Below are 16803 nucleotides of genomic sequence, written 5' to 3'. Positions count from 1 at the left end.
TCATGCAGGTGTTGGTTGGAAGCAAAACACTTTTGAAGGGGAATGGAGTGAAAGAAGAAAGATAAAAGGGATGGGGGGGAAAAGAGACAATAAAATTTCTACAGCAAGTATCTCTGATAAAGGCCTCAGTTTTCAAATATATAGAGAACTGAGTCAAATTTGTAAGAATACAAATCATTCCCCAACTGATAAATGATTAAAGGATATGAACAGATAGTTTTTAGATGAAGAAATCAAAGCCATCTATAATCACATGAAAAAATACTCTAAATCACTATTGATTTAGAGAAATACAAATTAAAACAACTCGGAGGTACCGCCTCATACCTTTCTGATTGGTTAACATGACAGAAAGGGAAAATGACAAATGTTGGAGGACATGTGGGAAAATTGGAACTTCTTGGTGGAGTTGTAAACTGATTCAACTATTCTGGAAAGCAACTTGGAACTATGCCCAAGGGACTATAAAACTGTGCATACCCTTTGACCCAGCGATACCACTACTAGGTCTGTATCCCAAAGAGATGAGGAGGAAAAAAAAAGGAAAAGGACCTATATGTACAAAAATATTTATAGCGGCTCTTTTTGTGGTGGCAAAGAAGTGGAAATTAAGAGAATGCCCATCAACTGGGAAATGGCTGAACAAGTTATATGTTATTAAGATGGAATTATTATGTGCTATAATAAATGCTGAATAGGAAACTTTCAGAAAAGCCTTGGAAGACTTACATGAACTGATGGATAGTGAAGTGAGCAAAACCAGAAGAACCTTGTACAGGGTAACAGCAATATTGTACAATGATCAACTGTGAATGACAGCTATTCTCAGCAATACAATGATCTGAGACAATTTTGAAAGACTTACGATGAAAAATGCTATCCACCTCCAGAGAAATATCTGAGGTCTGAATGCAGATCTAAGCAAACTTTTTTTTTTACCTTTTTCTTTTTTAGTCTGTGTTCTTTCACAACGTGACTAATATAGAAATATGTTTTGCATGACGCCATATGTATAACATATCAAATTGCTTACCTTCTCAATGTGGAGTGGAGGGAGGGAGGAAGAGAATTTGGAACTCAAAATTTTTAAAATTAATGTTAAAATGGTTTTTACATGTAATTGGAAAGATATTTTTTCAAAAAGCTAAAAAAAAGAAAGAAAATTCCACTTTTTAAAAGGCATGCAAAGGTAGACATTTGAGTTCCATCTAAAAGGGAAAATGATTTTGTATTTAAATATGAGGAAAGGGAAGCCATAGGTTTTTTTGTTTGTTTGTTTGTTTTTTTTTAGTGAGGCAATTGGGGTTAAGTGACTTGCCCGGGGTCACACAGCTAGTGTTAAGTGTCTGAGGCTGGATTTGAACTCAGGTACTCCTGACTCCAGGGCCAGTGCTATATCCACTGTGCCACCTAGCTGCCCCAAAGCCATAGTTTTTAAATCGTTATGGCAAGGTTTCAAATTTTTTTAACTTTTATGTAGTTTCTAAATTATTTTGGTTTGTAAGGAACATAAAGTTTAGTTTTGTTACTTTCTGTAAATACTTTGAATAGCTGCCACTGTATAATTTGGTGAGGGAAGAAAGGGAATCATATAACTCTAATAGATATTTTAAAACTTAGTCTTATTATAACGTCCAGGGATCAACTAGGAACAATCATGCTTACACTTATTAACAATTACATTCCATAATAAAGGAAAGTCAGTGAGCAAAAAGAAATGGAAATAAAAAGTAAAAATCCTTAAAAATTTTAGCAATTTATTCATTTTATTTTCCAGTAAAATAGTTACATAATATCAGAGGAATGGAATGGCATAGATGTAGTTGACTTGCTTTTATTAATTCTACTTAACTATTTAAAATCTAAAAATTTTACAATTAGAATTACAGATTTGATAGAAATTTGATTCTTACAAAGCAAGTATTGCTTTACTATTGTCATTAACCCAGTCAATGACTAATAACCAGTAATGTTAAACAAAATTTTTATGAATTTTTAGACACTTTAAATAAGCTCTTTTGTTGGTCAATCCAAGAAGAATATGTTGTTGAATTGTGTTGCACAAAGTTTCTTTACTTCTTCTGCAAAAACAATAAAAAACACTGAGAAAAGTGGAAGCCTTCTTGCCTCTGCCCCCAAAGGTTATTGTGTGAATTTCCCTTGACCCAAGTTCCAACAATCTAAGGAATCTTTTATACAAGAAACAAACTAGATGCTAGCTGATAGAGTGCTGGGCACGTGGTCAGGAAAACTTGAATTCAAATTCTGTCTCAGAATTTACCACGTGTGACTCTGGGCAAGTCCCTTCAACCGCTCTAGCCCTTGATTTCCTTATCTGTAAAAGGAAAGGGATGGACTCAATAGCTTCTAATATCTCTTCTAGCTTTAAAACTATGAAGCTAAGAATCAAGGTATCTTTGAAGCAGACTGACAAATCTTTAAAACTTCTATCAGCACCAGCCAATAACTTATGCTTCTGGTGGAACCTGGCCTTAAAAATTTCCACAAAACAAATTTAGCAATTCCTGAAAATATGATCTTTGAATACATACTAATTATTTGTAGCCATCAATATAATAAGGGCTCTAAGATTATCTGGTTAATCCTGAATTTTAAAATTCTTTGAAATCATTAATCATTACTCTAAATCATTTTATAGTTCTTAAGTGAAAAGCAGTAGGATCTCCCAATGTGGAAACTTCCTCTAGTAACACAGGCCACACTCAATCTGAGCCTTCTTTACTGTGTTCCATAAAGTTGCCTGAGGCACATGGAGGTTAGTGACCTTGCCTAGGTTTACATAGGTAGCAGGCATTGGAAGTAGGATTTCACAATAATCCTCTGGCTTTGCCAAGTTGCCTCTTATAAATCCTTATGGATTCACAAAGCTTATTTTGTTTTCATTTGTCCCTAATTAATGAAATGTCTGGCAGGGGGAAAGGGAAGAGAATAAGCATGTATTTAGATCCTGGTATGTGCCAGGCTCTGTGCTAAGTGCTTTACAAATATTATCTCATTTGCTCCTCACAACACCCTTGCGAGGTAGGTCCTGTTATTATTCCAATTTTACAGTTGTGGAAACAGAGGCAAACATAGGGTAAAGTGACTTGCCCAAGATCACACAGCTAGTGTCTGAGGGTGGATCTGAACTCAGGTCTTTCTCATTTCAGCCCGGCATTCTATCCACTGTACCACCTGGCTGCCTCAGAATCCCTGGCAGGGATAACATAAGTACTAAGAAATGGCAAAAACAGACATCAAACTTACCACCTGTGATATTATCTAAAATACACACCATAGAAGATGTATACACAAATCTAAAGTTCAGATTTCTCATAGCTCAAAAATGTTGCTCTCCTCAACCCTATTTTTGTTACGTGACAGTTACGTCTGCCTGATGGCAACATGCTGCATAGGGTAAAGATGACAACCACTAAATTTTACTCAAACTCATCAATATACCCAGACTATGGCAACATCAGTCATGCTATTATGTAGCTGGATAATGTTAATCACTTCCAAGTGAATGTTCTAATTAGAAGATTCTCAGAACCATTCTACCCTTCACATGGTGACAGATCTAAAAACTGTGATATAAACTAGAAGATTCTATAAAAGGCAAAAGAATAAAATTCACTGCTGTTATAGATTCTTTTTTTCTTCCAGGAAAAATGGCATTTCCACAGTCTATGCCAAATGATGTTTTCATTTGGGATAACAGAACTTCATAGAACTATTAAAACAATTTATTTTTCAAGTATTTTCACAATACAGATAATAAAGTAAACTTTAATGGGGAGGTTATTTTCCATAAAATTATGAACATCATGGCCAGAGTAGTTACTAAATGCATTAGCTAACAACAAAACCCTTATTTATCAATGACTTTGTTTTACTTGTTACTCAGAAATTATGCTCTGAGTTTGAATATCTGGGTTCAAGTCCCAGCTCTGTCACTTATTTAGCTGGGTGACCGGGCAAATAACACCTCAAAGTCACCTGTCAAATGAGGATAATAACTGTGCTATCTGAGCCTCACAACAAGCTTTGTGAAGTAGGGATTCTGGATAATATCCATTTTATGGGTGAGGAGCTGCCCCTCGGTGACATTAAGTTTCTCAGAAAGGCAGAATGTGAACTCAAGTCTGACCAAAAGTCTCCAGCACCACAAAACATAAGAGGTGTTTCAAATAATTTCAAAGACTAGCATATGGAAGAGGGAGCAGGCTTGTTCTATGTTGCTCCAGAGAGCAGAACAAGGGCCTGGAAGTGAAAACAGGAAGATGAATTTGGGCTCATTATGAAAAGTGTCTCCCTGTTAGAGCTGTGGGACAATAGTAGCTGCCTCCTAAAAGACCGCAGTGTTCAAGCAGAGGCCAACTCAATGCCTGGAAGGTGGTAGGAGGTATTCCTGCACTGGGTGAGATGCTGGACTAGAGGATGGACCTCAGGGATCCCTTCCAACTCTAAGATCCCAGGATTCAAAGCAGATCCCTTGGTGAACCTCACTTAGCTTCTTCATTTTGGGGTGTCTGACAACAGACTTCTGACCAGGCTACATCCTACTTTGTGGCTCTTAATTAAGGAAAGTAAAGTTTTTCAAAATGTCTTTTCCCCCCCCTTTTTTCTGAAAGTTTCAGGCAAATGGACTTCTTTTGCTGATCCCATACATCTTCCCAGCTTCTGTCTACAGGCTTTTCCTGACTTGTAGTTTCTTTCTCCCTTAGGCAATGTCAGCCACTTGAATAGGGGACATTGCTGATATGTTACATTGCGATGAATTTAAGTCATTTCCTCTAACACATTTGTGCCTGCATGTGTTATGTTTTCCCAACTAGATTATAAGTCCCCTGACAAAAAAGATAATTCTGTTGACAATGTCACAGGACTGGTATGAGGATTAAGTAAAACAATACATTCAAAAACTCTTTGTAAACTATAAAGCACTACACAAGTGTAAGGGATCATTACCATCTTTTCCTTCATAATAAATGTTACACTGAAAATCCAGTCAATTTGGTAGCCTCAATAACATTAAATATCACTCAAACACCAATGAATACTTACCATTGACCTCAATCAGATTTGCATTTTTTTGATTCAAAATAACATATAGTTCCCGCTGATCAGATTTTTTCCCAACAACCCAATAGTCACTCATTGCCTTCACAATGATTTCCTCATCCTCATCCATTCTGTAAGACAAATTCATCACGCAACTTTATGTATTTATTTATAATTATATATAAATTTATATAGTAAATATTTATAAATACAAATATCTCTATGTTAGGTAAAAAAATGTGGAGGCCCATTACGAAAAGTTAACTTAAAAAATTCAAGGTATTGTGTCAAGATAATGGAATGTGGTAGATGAGGGGATTTAGCAAATACTTAGGGGCTCACCTGGAGATTGATCTAAATTGACTGAATTAAGTGAGAGTGACTGACTGCCGACTAGCTTGTAAGCACATCTGGCTGGTATTTAAGAGGGTATTGTTCTCAGAAGCTAAAAACTTTGAACTTTACATCAAGACCACCTTTGGGCCCAGTGAACCAATGAATGAATTTGAATGACGCTAGCCAATAAGCTTGAAGAACCTCCCATTTTTGGGAGGAGGACATGAAGGAGGAAGTGAACACAGCCCTGGATTCAGGGGGACCTGAGTTCAAATCTGCCCTCAGACACTTAACACTTCCTAGCTGTGTGACCCTGGGCAAGTCACTTAACCCCAATTGCCTCACCAAAAAAAACCACCTCAAAATCCAAAAAAACCTAATGCTATGCAGAAAAATCTGCTCTCTTCCTGCATTTTAATGTATATGGAATTTATTCTGAAATAAAGTCATGAAAATTACCTCGTAAAATCACTGTTGATATCACCCAGAATCTTCATAAGGTCAGGATGAACAGATGTAAGTGATATGCTAGGCGTTTTCCTCATGTGAATTGTACTTTTTTCTGCTAAATTCATATGATTGAAGTAGATAAACTTAAACTGGGGTTCCTTTTCAGACCTATGAGAACATGTTAACAAAATAATCAGTAAAATATTCTAAGAAGAACTCAGTCATCCAATCTATGTAAATATATCTTAAGAGCTATAGCTAACAATGATATTTTTATCTCCAATTGTCAATAAATAAAGAGATTTTAGAAACCTAGGTCTTCAAAAGTATTAGTCTCAAGGGTCAGATATGGCTGCTAATTATAATTACCATGTTTTGATAAAGCAGGGTGTTTTGCATATAGTGAACATTCAACAAGTGTCTGTTGACTGACAAAGATATAAACTACATTAACATTAAGTTTCAGTTCAGATATGACATTCACTGGTATAATAAGACCTGATGTAGCTACATCTCTGGGTGATACATCATTGCACATAACTGAATTTTCCAAATAAATAAAGCTTTGAAAACAATCACTTAAACAACAACAACAACAAAACTTTCCAATATAAAACACATTGCATACTTTCTTGACTTCTAAAAGAGAATATCCTGACTACAATTTAAGCTTCTATTGACTTGGGTTATTATTATAAATATCAGTTATTCTGGTCCCATGCTGTACTCAAGAGTCTACTATTTGCCTCTACATTAAACTGCCCTAGGCTTCTAGGCATTTGGAATTCTTTGTAAACTTGTGTTGTTAGGAATGTTAAGGTGTGTCTCTGCCCTCAAGGTGCCTAGAAGGTACTAGAGGGAGAAGATATGAAATGGATATAGAGAAGTATGAGGCAATGTAGGAAGGAATGATGAGGCCAAAGAAGAGATTCAGACAGGGTCCTAGAACAGTTAGGGAAGTAGAGAACACTTTTAGCTGGGATACAGGCATGATGACAGGAATTAGGGAATGCTAACTTTGTACTTGTACAGAGCTTGTAGCTCTGTAACATCTATTTCATTTGCTCAGAGGCTTTTCTCCTTTATGTTCTGATTTTTGGTGAAGTTTCTTTTAAGTAAGTAAGATGTTACCATATATTCTCTCATCTGTCTTCTATCACCTTTGTTAAACAGTAGGTACATGCCTAATGCATTAATAAAAAGGAACTAGGGATGAATACTCCTTTTATGGGTTAGGCACTAATATTTGCGACTCTTAGTATGGGTAGATCAGATTGATCACGTGCCCATCTAAAGCCCAATGGTAAAGAGAGAGGGCTAAGTCTGATGAGCAAGCCAAAGCCCTAACTTGAGAAGATGACTTTCTTTGAACCTTTACTTCCCAAAATACATTTCTTTGAAGAAAGAAGAAAGAAAAGCAATAGGACCATTTGAGTCCTAAAAGAGCTTTTCCATCCATACTTTTTTCCCATGACCCTTGAATTCAAGTATCAAAGATCTATATCATTGCTACCTCTTAATTCCAATGATTCTACTTCTTATATCAACATAGTCAATTAACCAAATAGGCAACTAAATTATTTTTAATTTTTAAAGAACTGATAAAAGGAATCTTTCCTAAGTCCTCACCAAGAAAGAATCCTCTTTTAATAATCTTTCATTTTCAGCTCTTCTATATCCATATCTCTTCCAATTTAATGCTGGGTTTGGCTAATTCAATTCAAACATTTAAGTACCTATTGTTATAGAATTGTACCAAGAAAGAAGATTAAAAAAAAGTTTAGATGAGATATGGTCCCTGACCTCACATATGTGCTAGTAGGAATAAATAACACATAACTGATTAAAAATATTAAGATATGAGTGTTGAGTCAATTTCAGTTGTGTCCAACTCTTTGTGACTCCATTTGAGCTTTTCTTGGCAAAGGTACAAGAAGCATTTGCTATTTCCTTCTCCAGTTCAATTCATGGATGAAACTGGGGCAAAAAAAGGCTAAGTGACTTGTCCAGGGTCACACAGTTAGTAAGTGACTAAGGCCATATTTGAACTTAGGAAGATGAGTCTTCCTGATTCCACACCTCGTACTCTATTCCCTGTGTTACCCAGCTGCCCTTGAAAAGACCAGTACAAAGTACTATTTGAGGCCCAGAGGAAAAAAGGTTACTAGAGTAGGCTTCCTAGAGGACACGTGAGTTAGTCTCAGTTAGTCCTTAAAGGACATGTAGGAATTCAACAGTCAGGCGGGATGAAAACATTTAAGACATAGGGCAAGCCGGAGGGGCAGGAATGTTCATGGCAAGCATAGATTTCCCAGTCCAATTTGGCTAGAGCAGGCATGGATAGAATTGTTAGATGAGACTTGAAAGGTAGAATGGCACCAGATTGTAGACAGTCTTAGAGTAGGCAAAGGAATTTGAATTTTACTGGTTAGGTAACAGGGCTCTGTTTGCATAAGGAAGGTACGTCTGGCAGCAGTGTGAAAGGTTGATGGCGGGGAAAGAGTAAAGATCATTCTAACAGCTTAATAGATGCCTGGTCTAAGGTACAGCCATATCTGTATATGGCAAAAGTATGTTGCAGAAGGAGATTTTGGAGTCTAGGCTGAATCACTGTGTGGTTGCAGTGTTAGAAGCATTGCCAATATGAATGCTAAAGTCTCTCAGGATAGCAATGGATAGAGAGAATACAGCAATTTGTTAGGTGCTACTGTCACTAAGGAAATTGGGAATGACTCAGGAGGGTGGTTTAGGGCTATAAAAAGGATGGAAAGAGGGGCAGCTAGGTGGCGTAGTGGATAGAGCACCGGCCCTGGAGTCAAGAGTACCTGAGTTCAAATGTGGCCTCAGACACTTAACACTTACTAGCTGTGTGACCCTGGGCAAGTCACTTAACCCCAATTGCCTCACTTAAAAAAAAAAAAAAGGATGGAAAGAGAAGGGTACAAGTGGATTTTAGAGATGAACAAGTTATTGAGAATAATAGAGGAATGGTCCGGAAACAGCAATGGAGAGTAAGCCAATTCCTCCTAATGACCTGGCAAAAACTAGCCAATGAAAGGCAGTAGGATACAGTGGGGAAAGTGCTGGGACTGCAATTAGAAGACTTGAGTTTGAACCATGGCTCTGCCAATTACTTGGCTTTGCGACATTGGGCAAGTCAATCTATTGAAGCCTTAGTTTTATCATTTGTAAAATGAGGGGGTTGGATGTTAGACTAGATGGCCCCTTTCCCCCTTCTAAATCTATAATCCTATGAAAGGCAGCATGTTTAAGATACCTGATGGAGTCAGGGAAAAACGTGGTTTCAATTAAAGCTAATGCATCCCAATGATACATCTGACCAGCAACTGAACTAAGATTAAAACTGTTTTTACAGCCAAGGTGTCAGAAGCTATCTTTTTAATGAAATGAACTACATTTAGGTATCACACTTTTTAAGACATTGTTTTCTAGAAATAATTAGAATGGCAAATTAAATGTGCATCCCACAAATACAGAGTATTAACCACAAATTTATCACATTATGATACAGCATGTGTCTGCATGCATATATATAGTTTAAAACTTCTGGGGGCAGCTAGGTGGTGCAGTGGATAAAGCACTGGTCCTGGATTCAGGAGCACCCGAGTTTAAATGTGACCTCAGACACTTGACGCTTACTAGCTGTGTACGCTGGGCAAGTCACTTAACCCTCATTACCCTACCCAAAAATAAATAAATAAATAAATGAAATTGAAAAATTGAAAAAATAAAAATAAAACTTCCCTAAGACTTTTGGGATACTCTGTATAATTAAATTGTACTTCATAGTCAAGTACATCCTTTTAGAATTCCACAGCTAGAAAGAACTCCTTTCCTTCTGGTTATTCCATCACTACATCAATATAGTAGGCTCATCAGCTAGTCTAGTCAAAATGGTTTAATTCCGTTCTCAGTTAGGTAATACAATTTTATTTCTTTTCTCAGAAACCATGTCTTAGAAATCCCCTAAATTAAACACTAAGGTATAATTGATACATTTTTTTTCAGCTTTAATCCACAGTATTTCCTAAGAAGTTAGTAATTCAGTGAACAAGTACTATTTCATATACATATATGTTCTTTATGTATATGCATATACAAACTATAATTTATAAGTAAAATTTACTGATTAAATGTTATTGCTTGTGATAAATATTCATTTCGCTGATCAGAAAGACATTAACAAAACTATCTTCTGAAAAAAAAACAAACCAAATATTTATTGCTATTGTTGAATCTCACCAATTAATAGTCTAGACATTTTCCAAATGTTTTCTATTATACTGAGGAGTATCTGAAAACAAAATTAAGCTGATTTCTACAGCTTAAGAATATTAGGCATCATATGAAGACCCCTGTTTCAAGTTTTATATTGAAATTAAAATATCAGGCAAACCTGTTGTTTGTTGTAATTGATTGCCTAGTCCATTCACTTGCAACATTATATATCCAAATGCATGGCCTCATATATTAGTCTGGAAGAATTAGACTGACATGCCACAGGGACCCTGGAAAATAATTTTTCTTTAAAAGATAGAGTCCTTTTTCAAGTAAAGATGAGGAAACACCTTACAAGTTACTCACAAAACACAGGACAGATTAAGAGGAATCTTTCAGGCAATCGTACAAACAAATAATTTAAACAATGTAGTAGGTATGTTAAAAACCTTATCAAATACAACTGTGCTAGCCCTAATTTTTTTTGACTGTTAGAAAGCCTAGTAGTTATGCCTTCAACTGGAGACTTTTCTTCCATGAAATAAGACTCCTTTTTTGTATAACATTTAATAATGGGAAATACAAAATTATTTGAAGTGTATGTTTTAGCATGGAAAGACTTAATTTCTCTGTGCAACTAATATAGAAATGAAATACTTTCCATTAAATTTATAAAAATCATGTTTCATATGCCAGGTTATTAATTTATTTATATGTTTTCCAACAGGTGGGGTACTTTTTTTCTCTGAATTTGTCTGTTGCTCTGAGGGATCAGGAGACATGTCAAAGTGAAAGTAAACTTAAATATACTCCCATTTTTCTCCTTGTTATACTATACAGTAGATTGCAGCAGGCAGCAAATACACACAAGGATCATTTTGTTCATCCCTTTCACTTTTATTGGTTCCTTTAAATGTAGGATTAACAGTGGCCCAGTGATGTTCCGAAATGTACTTTTTCTAATTTTAGAAATCAGAAAGCAAAGACAATCTGCTCTGGAATTGAGCCAGAATTTCAAGATGGATAGGCAAACACATAAGTGTATGGGGAAGCTAAGGACTTTTCTTTGGTAGCATATAGTCCCCAAATGGTTTCCATGGTTACCAGTTTAATACTCACAGAACAACAACAAAAAAAGCTGTTTGCTAAAATAAGCATGCCACTAGGTACTTCCCTAATGATTTGGACTAATACTACTTAGTAAAGATCTGAAGCAATCAATGCCAATAATAGTGTCAGAGGCCTGATTTTCCTGAAGCAATATTACCAGGATTAGGTACACTGACATCTCATATGAAGAAATCCTTCAAACCTTTCTGTCAACTTTGTAAAAAGAAGCCTTGTTCCCAGAGGAAGCTCCAATCTCTTCAGCCCTGAATCAATGGTGGCAGTGGTAGAGGAGAAGGCAATGGGGCTTCTGATACAACTGAGGGAAGGGCAGCACTCTGGGCCTGCAAGACCTGGTCACCTAGAAATGGGGAGGCACTGATTCAGGAGCAGCTCATGAGGCATCTATATCATGACCGAAGGGGCTGTCCTGAGGAGAGACACGATTCCAAACACTGCCCCCGCCCCTTACCAAGCAGTGTGCCAGAAGGGTTGGACAATCAATAGAAGAGAGATGTGGGGGGCAGCTAGGTGGCACAGTGGATAAAGCACTGGCCCTGGATTCAGGAGGACCTGAGTTCAAATCTGACCTCAGACACTTGATACTTACTAGCTGTGTGACCCTGGGCAAGTCACTTAACCCCAACTGCCTCACCAAAAAAAAAGAAGAAGAAGAAGAATTGAGATGTGGAATAAATTCCCATTCTGGAATATAACCCTTTAGCGCCTGTATTATTTCCACTCCTGAAAACGAACAAAGTGGGTAACTGGAATGTAGTATCCCTGACATAAACAGGAGGATTACTATCTAACTAGGGAACTTCCAAACCTTGAACATCCTAGAATAGCTGCTCCTCTGCAGTCAAAACTTGTACAGGCTTGGGGCAGCTAGATGGCGCAGTGGATAGAGCACTGGCCCTGGATTCAGGAGGACCTGAGTTCAAATCTGACCTCAGACACTTGACACTTATAGCTGTGTGACCCTGGGCAAGTCGCTTAACCCCAATTGCCTCACTAAAAAAAATAAAATAAAATAAATTAAAAACTTGTACAGGCTTAATGTAATGATAGTCCTGCCATATCTGGAGTTAGGAACTCTAGAGGTTAAAATCAACACTTATCAAAAGGCCTCTTTCTGCCTCAAAATAACTGTGCTACAGAACCAAGTGAAAACAACACATCGTTTGTTTCTGTAATGCAAACTCACATTTTCCTGGCTTCAAGGCCAACTCTTTATTCACCATGTTACACGACCTCCAAGCACAAGCTTAATAAATATGGAAGGCTAAATCAAAAAAAGGCGGGCCCTCAGGTGATGCCTTTTTTGGAAATAGCAATTTATGAAGCCACCTATAAAAGTGTAGAATTTGTACTGCATTGATGGAAGGGATATTTACGCCAATTAATCTAAAGCATTAAAACAATTCATTGATAAACTGTCCTTTTTTTGAAGGGGGAGGAGAGGCTGAGAAAATAAAATGGTCAAAGAAATACAGTCAATGTGATGATGTGCCTTGGGGGAAGGTCTTACTTATAAATACTTGATGCAGGGTTTTAGAGGGAGAGAAATCTTTTTTCCTATATCTAATCATTTTTCTCTTCAATTAGGTGGCATTTATTGCTCACTTAGGAAAATCATAATCTTAGCTACATCAAAAATCACTTTTTAATTTATAAAGATCTGATTCTATGATCTAACAATTTATAAAGGGGTTTTGAGCTCTGAACACATTTTCCCATAGCTCACATTTCTATGAGGCTTTCAAAAAGTTGTCTTTGCAACAATCCTCTGAAGTAGGTACTATGAGAATTATTAATATCATCATCCCCATTTTCAGTGTTTCAATCAACAGTTATTTAGCTGGGGACACAGATGAAAATGAAACAGTTCCTACCCTCAAGGAGTCTGTCATGGAAGAGAACATGTACATATATAAGTACACATAAAATAAATATGAAGTAATTTTATGAGAGAAGGTGCTAACAGCAGCCAAGATGATAAGAAACTAAGACACTTGTCGCATAGTAAATGTTGGAGGCAGAATCTAAAATCAATTCTATTGACTCCAAGTTCATGGTACAATGGAAAGAATACTGGATTTGGAGCCTGAGGCTCCTGGGTTCAAATCTAGCCGCTTTCACTTACATCACTTAACCTCTTCTGGGCCTTAAACCCTCAAATATGAAATGGGGGTATATGGACTGGATGTCCTGTGAAATCTCTTCCATTTTGAATGATATTTAATCCTATAATTCATTCATTTCTTAAGACTAGATGAGAACTTTCACCTACTCCTGACTCTCAGAAATACAAAAAAAAGTTATAGAATGGTTGTTATCAGAGCTGCCCATGTTTGCAGTATGGTTTTATACTAATAGAAATACAGCAGTTTATTATTGAATAAGATATTTGCCTACTAAGAGAGGCAGTACGGCACAGTAAATAGACTAATGATTCTGGAGTCAATATAGACACCTCTAGTGTGGCACTTACTAGCTGTGAGACCATTAATTTCTCTGACCCTCAGTTTCCTCATCTGTAAAATGGGTATAACAAAATAGAAGATCATGGAGATAAAGCACTTTGTACATTTCAAGGTCTAAAGAATTAATAAAATGTCCTCAGTTGCAGCTTGGGAGGTAGGAACATATCTTTCCCATTTCCCTTCAACCTGGAGAGTAGGAGTGGGAAATCCCCCCCCCCCTTCTGGACAATAGAAAGAAAAAGGGTTTCCTTAACTCCAAAGTGTCTTCAATAATAAACATTGGTTAAATGAATGAATGGTGGTGACTCTGTGGCCTGGAACTAGGGTTCATTAGGGGCCCCAAGATCCCAGTATCAGTGCTTTCTGCAGCCATCCCTCTCTATTGCTCTCCATTGCTAAAGGCTGAGCGTTGGCCCTCATCACTAACCAAATCCTGCCAATATGTCATCTTGCCTTCCACCTATCACATCCCTTTCCTTCAATCTATTCTTTAAATCACAGCCAGATTCATCTTTTTCATGCAAGGCTCAGGTCAGGTCCCTCCTCTATTTAAAAATCCTCCAATGGCATGCCTTCAGAATAAAGTTCAAACTCCTTGGCAATGTTATTTCTATTCTTCTCAATGTCCTTTGTGCTTTGGCCAAATTGTCTTCCCTTGTCTGTGCCCCCAAACTCTCCTGCCTTAGCATCATTGCTCCTTTAGACCAGAGGTATCAAACTCACAGTCCATCTGTAAAACTCCCAAATGTGGTCAGAAACAGATTAAAATGTAATCGGGAAATGTTTAGCAAAACAAAGAAAAATACAATACAATGTAGATAATGTTCATTTATAGTTTTCTAAGTCAATATTATAATGGCCCTCGGGGATCAGTTTGTTTGAGTTTGATATCTCTACTCTAGGTTATGCTCAAGAAAAACAAAACGAAACAGAACAGAACAAAACAAAAAGAACAAGATAGTGAAAGGCCCAGAAACAAAGTTGTAAAAGGATTGGTTAAAGGAATTGGGGAAGGACTGCAAAGATTAGACTTAAAGGAACACATGACTGCAGTCTTCAAGTATTTGAAGGAGTGGCATTATGAAAGAGGGATTAGATGTGTTTTAAATAGTTCCAGAGGGCAAAACTAGGGAGAGTGGGTATAAGATGCAAAGAAGCAGATTTCAGCCCTAAGTCAGGCTTCCCAAATTCCTTTGTCTGGCATATGAGGATTTTATAGTCAAATGCCATCCTATTTTTTGAGCTTCATCTCATTTGTTCCATTCCATGAATGCTGTGCTCCAGCCAAACCAGACTCTCTGCCTACTGATGCTCTGTGTTTTCGGCCTCTCCTTTTCTTAAGTTGTTCTTTATGTCTAGAATATCTTCCTTCTTCTCCCTTAGACATCACGAGGAACTTTGTTTTATAGCTCTTCAACGCACTTGTAATGTAATGTTTTGTACTAGTTATCTGTGTCTAGATTTTATTCTACAGAGACTATGTCTTATCTAACTTTTGTATCTTTCTCAGCACTTCCCATAGTGCTCTGCACACTTTAAAAGTGCTCTGATGGGGGCAGCTAGGTGGCGTAGTGGATAGAACACTGGCCCTGGATTCAGGAGGACCTGAGTTCAAATTCGGCCTCAAACACTTGATACTTACTAGCTGTGTGACCCTGGACAAGTCACTTAACCCCAACTGCCTCACCCCTCCAAAAAATGCTCTGATGAATGAATGAATACTTGTGCCTGGAAACCTCATCTCCCTTCTCTCTATCTGTTATAGGCCTACCTGTCCTTTAAAGTCCATTTCAAAAACTACCTTCTCCAGAAGTGTTCTCTGATTCATCTAGTCCATAATGATCTTTTCACATTCCTGTCCTCAAACTGACACTACACTTTGCACTTTGTTTGAGTCTTTCTTGTGCCCTTATCATGTGTTATCACTTTATATCTTATATTATAATGCTTGGATCTTTTTAACTTATTCTGGTGCCCTACCTAACCTATCATAGTGTTCCCTTCTTGGGAGGCATTTAAGGTATGTTTATTGGACTGAATCAGATCCACTTATGTAGACTCTCCCTTCACCCCCTCAAAAAATTCCTTTTTAAATTCTAGAAAGTCTGGCCAATACATTTGCATTTTAACCTTATTCTGAACTCCTAGAAGCTAAGTATTAATAGTATTAACTAGTAAATAGCTGAACCTTTAAGATATACAGTCTATACAATTCTGAAGAATTGTGAGTGTGTGTGTGTATATATATATATATACACACACACACACACAAACATACACACCCACATATATATATACATATGTATAAACACAATGAAAGCATAGTGCTTTGATTCCCCATTGATTACATTCATTTTGATAACAGTAGATAAGATCATCTACCTTGTATATATGAAAAAAATACTAGAGGTACAGAAAGATAAATTGATTTAACAACAGTGGAACTAAGATTAGAACCCAGAATTTCCTCACTTCCATCTTAAACTCTTTTCACTTAATACCCTTTCATATCTGTGTGCATAAGTATATGTATTTTTTTTTACTTCCTATCTTGCCCAAGTTGGAACTACAGTAGCCACTCATTGGCTAATCTCAATACTGACTGGCACTGAAGCTTTAATTTCTTCATTTTTCTGACCTGGACTGGGTCAGCCCTCCATGCCCAGGGGTACTGGTGCCAGACTTAGGTAGACACCCAACCAGCTTGAGCCCTATTGCAACACAGAACTCCCAAACTCAATCTCCCTCAATAGCAAGGATTACAGGTGTGTGCCACCACATTTTGCCTATAACTTTTAAATATATTTTATCCAGGGACACTATCCATTTAAACAGATAAAGTACTCAAAACAAACAGGTCTTACCTACTGCTTACTGTCCTAATAACTTAGTGAAAACAAAAGTATTCTTTAATAGTCTAGGTTGCTTAGCTCAAGTGATTAAGAGCATGGTGCTAAAAGGCTAATATAGGTTCAATCCCTTGTTTTAATCCATTAGTTTCAAAAAATGAAAAACTGTTCAAGAGTCAAAGGCCACACACCTAACCTCACTCTGTCCCTCAAAAATGTGTAGTCTAAGGGAAAGTGGGGCAAAGGCAAATCACTCAGCTTACTTCATCACA

General features: G+C 37.1%; 1 protein-coding gene across 1 annotated transcript in view; it reads right to left on the bottom strand.

Annotated features, from left to right (window-relative positions):
- Positions 1 to 1743: 1743 nt before the first annotated feature.
- CCZ1 (CCZ1 homolog, vacuolar protein trafficking and biogenesis associated) overlaps positions 1744 to 16803 on the bottom strand; it is a 34164-nt gene continuing 19104 nt past the window's right edge. The window contains exons 13-15 of the mRNA XM_043976010.1: positions 5860 to 6018; positions 5068 to 5195; positions 1744 to 2081 (exon numbers count right to left, since the gene is read on the bottom strand). Of these exons, the coding sequence (XP_043831945.1) occupies positions 2026 to 2081; positions 5068 to 5195; positions 5860 to 6018 (343 nt within the window). The 3' untranslated portion in view covers positions 1744 to 2025. The remainder of the gene's footprint in view (positions 2082 to 5067; positions 5196 to 5859; positions 6019 to 16803) is intronic.

The sequence above is a fragment of the Dromiciops gliroides genome, chromosome 1 (assembly GCF_019393635.1).
Source record: "Dromiciops gliroides isolate mDroGli1 chromosome 1, mDroGli1.pri, whole genome shotgun sequence".
Lineage (NCBI taxonomy): Eukaryota > Metazoa > Chordata > Mammalia > Microbiotheria > Microbiotheriidae > Dromiciops > Dromiciops gliroides.
The sequence above is the reverse complement of the archived record's forward strand: the minus strand, read 5'-3'. Positions and strand labels throughout refer to the sequence as shown.